This window comes from Dermacentor silvarum, chromosome 10, assembly GCF_013339745.2.
Source record: "Dermacentor silvarum isolate Dsil-2018 chromosome 10, BIME_Dsil_1.4, whole genome shotgun sequence".
Lineage (NCBI taxonomy): Eukaryota > Metazoa > Arthropoda > Arachnida > Ixodida > Ixodidae > Dermacentor > Dermacentor silvarum.
The window spans coordinates 59,333,621-59,341,546 of NC_051163.1; the positions used below are offsets into that span (position 1 = coordinate 59,333,621).

Here is a 7,926-nt window from a genome sequence, read left to right on the forward strand (position 1 = left end):
CTTTACACGATATTGAATTTAAGAGAGTACAGTACCTAAAACCAGGAAAGCAATTACATATCTCATAATACAACGCCATAGTAGCGATTGAAAGTTGAAAAAAAATGACCAATCTTGCAGAGGGCCCTCCTAGGCGTCATGCAACGAACTATATATAGTTCGTGGCTCACCACGAAATATGGCAACCACGACGGTGACTACGTGGATGGAAATGCGGCATTTTAACGTTTCATACCTGGTCTGCTTGTTAGCGTGAGAGTAGTTCGACAACCACCAAGGAAGACGAGTGGTGGTGGTGGTGGTAGCATTTATTTAGGTCCTGAAGAATCTTCACCCCGTTTTTATAGGGGCAAGACTGCGGGCCGCTCCCACGTTGGGACGGGAAGGCCTAAGCCTTACTGCCGCATCGTGGGCCTTCTGGACAGCCCGGAGTTGATTAATCCATTCGTGGCTCTTGACCAAGTGAAATAAAATGCGTCCGCCATCAATACGTGGTGCTGTGTGGTGCTGTAAAGAGGGGCACTCCCAGAGCATATGTGTTTGAAATCGCTAACTCCGCCGCAGTCGGGTACACAGAGGGGAGACCTCCGTGTACCTACTGATGATTGGAGAGTGTGGGATACGAGTTCGTTTGTATTAGCCTGAGGGTCACGGCTTGAGGCCTCGTGAGATTTCGAATGTGGCAGGAGGAAAGACCTGCGACTCATCTGATAGTGGCTAGCGATCTCGTTGAAGGTGGAGAGAATTGTCCCTGAAACGGGGGTGTTCTGCCTCCGAAAAGGTCGGACCAAGCCCGTCGCCGGTCCCACCCGGCACACCGGCCTCTCAGTGCCCGGCGCAGCCGGCAAGACCTCGCGCCCGGGCATGGGCCAACTCATTAACGCTGGTTAGCCCCCTAGTTCTGCGCCCTCGTGCGCCGGGAACCATGTAATGACGTGATGAGTAAACACCTTACCCTTACGTGCCCTACCAACCTCTTCACAAACTGCCCTAGTCGACAAAGCTCGAAGGGCTGATCTCGAGTCCGTATAAATATCTTCCCTGTCCGACCGAAGGAGTGCCAGCGCAATGGCCAGCTGCTCCGCCTTGCAAGCCGATGACGTCCTGATTGACGCGGCCGATAACACTCGGCCCTTCATGTCCACGACGTTAGCAACAAAATGGCTGGAGTCGCCTTAGTATTGGGCAGCATCTACAAAACATGACTCTGCCTCGTGCGCATGTGCGTACCGCAAAAGCGCAGAGGCGCAAGCCGTCCTCCTGCCAGTGTTGAAAGTCGGATGCACGTTCCTCGGAATTGGGGAGACCTTAATAGCCTGCCTCAAACTATCCGAAAGCTGAACGTTCCTATCCCTTAACGTCTTCGGATTGATCCCGACCTTAGCCAGGATCCCGTCTTCCAGCCTCCAGTTAATATTTTTTATTTTCCATTCTCATAGAAAGACGGGGAGTGGTAGCAGCAACTTGCGAGAAATGTCGCGACCTCTAAATCAGCCGGAACTCAGGTGTTAGTAACTATTGACAAGCGGTGCTTGTCATGGACTACCAATACTTGTTGTAAATAGATGGTCTAAGTTGAACAAAATAGTTTTGAAAAGATTAATTTTGTTCCATGCGACTGAAAAATGTGTGACTTTATGGCCTTATTGAGGACCATCCTTGAGCTTAGCGGCTTCATAGTACCCTTTCTCCTCAATAGATGCTGTTTATTCATCAAGGGGGACTGGATAAGAGCCAGTGACCAAAGTGCTCTAACCTTTGTTGCGTTCCTTCATTGCTTTTGCATATACAATTTGTCCTTTCAGTGATTATATTTTGTTCAATTTGTGCACATTGACTCTCGAACTGAGTCGCATAATATCCTTTCGTCAGCGTGGCTTGCACTGTTTCGTAGTAGAGAGCGAAGGGAAAACAGGGTGGTTAATCAAATGTCGCGTTTGTTGAACTTGCAAAAAGGCACTAAATGATAAGAAAAAAGATGATAGCATTCGTGTGGCGGGCGAATGTCTTGAGATAGTTGTACTGCTGTACTGGCATTATGTATGTTAAGAGGCCTTAAACTCCTTTTTATCGAAGTTGAGAAACGCTTTTGAAGTTAAATTAGGCTATACTTTACCGCAAAAAGTACTTCAATGCGTTCAGCAGAAGCGGAGTTACTGGCAATCAAACATCCCGTTCGCGGCGCTTCCGCTCCTTCTTCAACGACTTGCACTGCGAAGGCTACCGCTGAGCGGGGCGTACCCACAACGCTCCGTCTGCTGAACGTCACCATGGAGCGCAGTTCAAATTTGATTTTGGATGTTCACGTAGAATAAAGGTGCTTTAGCCAAATGCGGTTGTCCTCAGCGAGCCGCACTGCGCTCAGCCAGCGGACTCGTCGCGGCACCCAGCGGCGGCCAGTGGTATCTACGCTACGTAGCAGACCACAGCTGCGTGCAACTGCAGTGCGCATGCGCAGCGTTTGTTTTGCGCACGACACGGGCTTCAGTGCGTGCTCGCGCTCATATGCTCCTGTGATGACTATGCTACGTGCTGCGGAATGGCTTTGTCCTGCTGACAGCTTGACCGACGGGATAGTAGCCACATCCAACTTGCGCATTTTTGAAGACTATCAATAGCTCCATACGAAGCGAAATGTGCCAAGGCGTCTAGCTAGGAGCGGTCAGGAGTGAATGCGCGCACGCAAGCAGTGCGTGAGGTCTGACCTAAAGTTCTCGCGGGGCTCGAGGGTAGTTGAGCGTTGAAAACTAGTCGAAATTAGCGAAAGCCGACGGCCACGACACCGATAAGCAGGGTGGCCAAAGTTTTATTCCTACTCAGGCGGCCGCGGTCGAGCGCGATCAGACGATCATCGGCGTCTTCCGGAAGTACGCAGTTATTATCGATATTCGAAGCAGATTTTCGCTTACTTCAGCCTTCATTAAACTGCATCGATAAATACACACTGCAACAGTAGGAAGAAGCGCACATGATCCAAACACCCTTCTTGATGGATGCAAGCTATTGGATAATAGCAGCTGTGAATGGAAATCTGATATATTACCAAATAAAGCGTTGAGAAAAGAGTGAAGAGCAGGCTTCCGTTGAAAAGAGAGCATTTGAAAAAAACGTGACTTCGCGCACTGCTTGCGAGTTCCAAGCGGCGTGCACGACTGCAAAATCTGGCTGAGATGTTCACAGAAGCGTATGCTATCCGCGGAATGTGTTTTTTTAACATGCCCGAGGCGTGGTTCAGGGTCCCTAAAAATTTTCAGGGATAAATGTTTTCATCCCTCCTTCCTTCTTCCAGCTCTCAGAAACTGCTTTCCTCTATCATTTCCCTTGGACGTTTCATGCATCCGGTTGTGTCGTACTTCCCGTATTTTGCAGCATTTGTATAGATGAGTCGTTTTGGCGTTTCACTACAGCAGAGGTGCCCAATTTTTCAATATGTGCGCTCTTTTAATTATTTACGCATCGCAGCTCCTGTGTTCATAGGTATACTACTTCGTGCTCGCGTCTGTAGTATAGTTGTTTCCGACTTAAAACAACGCGCACACTCCTTACTATTCTCTTGTCGTCGCTGAAGAAGAAACAACGAAAGTTGAGAAAATGGCAGAACCCATCTATTATATCCCATGGACGCAACGTGTGAGCTATCATGAAGTCGTCGTGCTGTTATTGGCGCCGTTTTTGAGGTCGTTGTTGACCTGTGAATGTCATCGTCGTGCTTCACAGCCAAAAAAGCAAACAAGTCGGGGGTCACATGAACACTTAAGGCTACAGCACTTCTGCGTGATGTTTTTTTCCATTCAGAAGCCTGAAGAATGCGGCAGTGGAGGCCAGGAACTAAACCCACGACCTCGTCGTTAGTAGCATAATGCCACAGCTACTGAGCAACCATGGTGTGCGACGTTGTCATTCATAGTTGAATAAATGTGCAGTATGTGCCGTCGGCGACGCATACCGTTCCCGGTATGAATATTCTGACGTTATCTTTCTATTTGCATTCGCTTAGTGCTGCTCTTTCGTATGTAACACTGTTTCTGATCAGTTTATTTTAATGAAGTTTGATTTTTTTTCAAGTGCCGGGAACGTGCAGAAAATGCCCACTGAGGCTTTGTCATGAGTGCATTGCAGATGTGGGCCGAAAGATGCCAGCGTCACCAACCACAAGTCGTCTGCTGCTGAGCCGACTGCTGGCGAGGAGAAAACGTCGCCCGTGCCTGAGACTCATACGGTCTCTTTAACAATGAACCACGCTGTACACTGTACTCTGAAGAGACCATTACGAGGTATAAATTACGTAGCTTCTCTAAGCGGAAGCCTGCGTTCAAAACCGGGCTCCTTCATACCGCGATTCAGTGAAGCGTGACGTGAAGAAAAGGGCCGCAAAAAAAAAAAAAAACATGAATAGTTCACATATAACAGATAACGTGCACTCAAAAACACTGCTTTCGGGCAGCCCGACGCTTTTTAAGTACACGCCATACGCCGACGAGCAGGAAGGCGAGCAGGAAGGCGAGCGAAAGTTTAAACATTTCTCACCTTCGCGTCTTGGCCCCCATAGCTCCTTCGATTGGTCCTTGGCTTGCGTGTGTTTTACTGCCGAGATTTTTTCACGGTTGCTTGGCCGTAACACGCACTTTCTCCGAGGGTTTATTTTGGCGTCTGCAGTGAATGTGTGGCACGGTTCCCGAGTCCTTGGATTTCGGCGCTGGATCTTTGTCCTGTTCGAGTTGGCCAAGTACCTGACGTCGAACGGTACGTGAAGAGTTTCACTACTGATGGGACTTATTATGCAGTTGATTCTATGGCAAACAAACCTTAGCTCATGCCCTTGTCCGGTCAAGAGTTATTTAGGCGTTTCGTTTCAACTGAGATGCAGAGTTTTCTGACTGAACAACACATGGGCGAGATGCTAAGTCACTGAGGAAAGGTCGAAAGTCAAATCTTGCAACCTCAGCAGCTGTATGATGCTTGAATAGCTGTTCCTTTCCTGTAAGAAGAAACGCAAGGTTAAGATCGCGATGTCAACTGCAGACTTGTTTGGACGGAATTTTGACAAAACTCTTGGTATTATTCGCCTTTTTGAGTGATCGCTGCCGATTGTTGTAGTGAAGACGACATCGTGTGGTGATACGTAGTCGAAAACAATAAAACAGCACATGCTGGTCCTCTCGTCTCCAATGCGGACTAGAAATTATTAGCTCTTGAAAAATGCCGAAGCTATAATATAGCATATATTTTAAACTTCAAGGAAGAAAGTGAGTTTGCGGTTTATAGTGATCAATATGGCGACAAAAGGAACCCTCAGGCTTGAGCCAACGTTTCTACAACGGGACTTGCTTTTCTCAAGCCTCTCGAAATCAGGCCTCCCTAAGAGAGGCCTGGCAAAGGCAACGTTTAGTGACTAAACGGTTCGCTCCAAGCTGAATTTTTCTTGTTAGGCTACTATTGATCAATGTTAGACTTGATAGATGAAGCAAAACAATATTTCCTTCTCTGATTCTTCCAGGCACCAATTAATTCTGTGCGTTCAAAATTTCGTCTTGCATCATTTGTTTCCTCTCCACAATGATGACAAGCGTACAGCTGCCGAGTGCATTAATAATTTTTGATTGTCTAGTGATTATTGTTCAATTTTAAAGGACATGTGCTCCGTGTAAGAACTCTCTACAGAAACACCAAGTATAAGAAAAGCAACCATCAAGGGCACCTATCAAGCCACTAGAAAAATATGCATGACGTAAAGCATTCTGAGAAATAGTGAAAAAAAAAGTGAACCAGTTACATGACCACATATTGACACCGAGAGCGATCACCCAGCTGTCGTTGCCAACTCGTTTTATATATATATATATATATATATATATATATATATAACAAAACTCCACATACAATCAAACTTGCTGCATAAGTCCAATCAGAAGTGTTTCAGCATTCAGCATGTATGAGATTCAATTTGAATATCGCGATTTTTATGAACGCTTTTGATTTTGGTTCTCTATCGTGGTGCGCTCACTTGTCCACACAGTGCCCAGTGCCACACAGTTATACTTGGTAACTTGCGATTGAATTTCTGTTCTCCTTCAATACACTGAGTTCAGGCAAGATTGGTTGCATTGGAATCCTTTTTTTTTTTTTTGAACCCTCTCAGCAATTTTTTGCCTTGGTCAGCCTCAAGATGTACTCACTCTCGTATGGAAAAAAAGCACACAAAGGAACATTTCCTCCTCACCTTTTAACATGGACGTTCTTCTGACGTCTTCCGAGGTCCGCGATGCACCTGTATGAGTGGCGCCGATGGTCGGAAGAGGTGGTGGTTTATCCCGTGCTTGAGCAATATGCGTAAGCTTGAAGGTCCTCTCGATGGCAGACGTTCAAAAATTGTCGTCACACAAACTCTTGTAGACGCTTCACTGTCACACCTCCGCTGTGGCCCGGTGAGGTAAGTTCGACGCTTAGCTAACTCGACGCCTCCACTACCTGCTCTTCAGTAGACTGCAACTTGCACATGTGGTAGGTTCACTTTCTTCGAAGAAACGAAGTTCCAGCGAGCACACGACGGATACTAGGACGTCTGGACAGTGACAAATCCTTCTCGGCAGAATAAACACGTCGTCCCTTTAGCTCCTCGGCAAACGTTCTGCCTGGCACGTCGTTTGTCAGATACTCATTCTCTCTTTTTTCTTTGTCCGTCCTTGTCTCCCGAGAGAAGCCTGTGGCAACACTTGCGCCGGATTCGGCGAAAAAGCTGGTATCAGAAAAGAGAAACGCCCCTGCAACTGCAGATCATAGGCAGGTCTTAGCGTCGACGACACGCGATATAGCTCCGATGCCGGATCACAAAAGCCGTTCGACCACTTCCACAAATATTATTGGAGAAAAAAAAACGGAACCTTCGCTCGCTTCACGGGAGAGGCGGAACTCCTCTGGCGCCCGTTCGCCGAATAAAAAGGAACGTTCGCCGGTACCTCGTCTCCGGACTGACCTTGCGACGCGGGCGGCAAAATGTAAACGAGAACGGTGTCGGGGTTGCTGCCTGTCCGGACCTCTTGCACTTGCACCCGATCGACAACGGTCTCTTCCGGACGTTCGGCTCTGCAGTGGTCTTCTTCTGGGTTACGCTAGCATTGCTGGGGTGTCTATTGGTGCACGAGCCGTGCTGGCGGCCTCTCCGTCTTCTTTTCCCACGTATACCCGTTAAGGTGCCCCGGCGTCGCTTTCTGGTGGCCGCTGTCGTCGCTATCGACGCTAGGCAAGGCCAGCCGGCGATCGCCACGTCGATCCTTTCGCTGCCGGACGTCCCAAGAGGATGCCCCGTGGCGTTGGAAAGTGTTTTGAGTCCGCACTTGCATGCGCTTAGGCACGCAAGCAGTCTTCCGTTTGCCTTTACCCTTTTGGTTTCTTTAGATTTTTTTTCTCAGCGTTAGTCCGCTCTGGCTCTGGCGTGGATTTTATTTTTTCTTATCTGCGCTAGCGTCTTTCCGCGGTCAGCGGTTAAGCGGCGTGGTCTCCCGCTGAGAGGCGAGTCGGGAGATCTGACCTCCGCGGCTGAGTCGGCGCAGTTCTAGACGTTTTCCCGCAGGCGACGCGGCGTTGACAAAAGTCTTCGGCTTCATCTCTTACTTCTTTCACGTGCTTCAGTTTTCCTCGACACGAGGCGGGCCAACGTCTCCTTAGTGCAACGTGGCTACCGTGCTGGCTGTGTCCGTGGTTTCGCGTGGACCGACACCTTTTGGGTGACATTACAAGGCTGCGCGTGCGTCATCCTGACATGTTCACATTTGTGCCCAAGGTTACGAAGCAAGGTCCAGGTTTCAGTTATATTTGGTTAAACATAATTAAACTAAGGGCGCGTAGGTACAACTTAGACCAAATAGACAATGGACAAAGGAATTGAGTGCCATGTGTTGGTCAATTGTTTCATGTGTCCAAGTTCAA

The 7,926-nt window shown here is 48.2% G+C and overlaps 1 protein-coding gene across 1 annotated transcript in view; it reads right to left on the minus strand.

Moving 5' to 3' along the window:
• The window catches only part of LOC119465729 (prolyl 4-hydroxylase subunit alpha-2-like), a 36,578-nt gene extending 29,099 nt beyond the window's left edge, over nucleotides 1-7,479 (minus strand). The window contains 2 exon segments of the mRNA XM_049656953.1: nucleotides 4,528-4,978; nucleotides 6,221-7,479. Of these exon segments, the coding sequence (XP_049512910.1) occupies nucleotides 4,528-4,547 (20 nt within the window). The 5' untranslated portion in view covers nucleotides 4,548-4,978; nucleotides 6,221-7,479.
• Nucleotides 7,480-7,926: the final 447 nt, after the last annotated feature.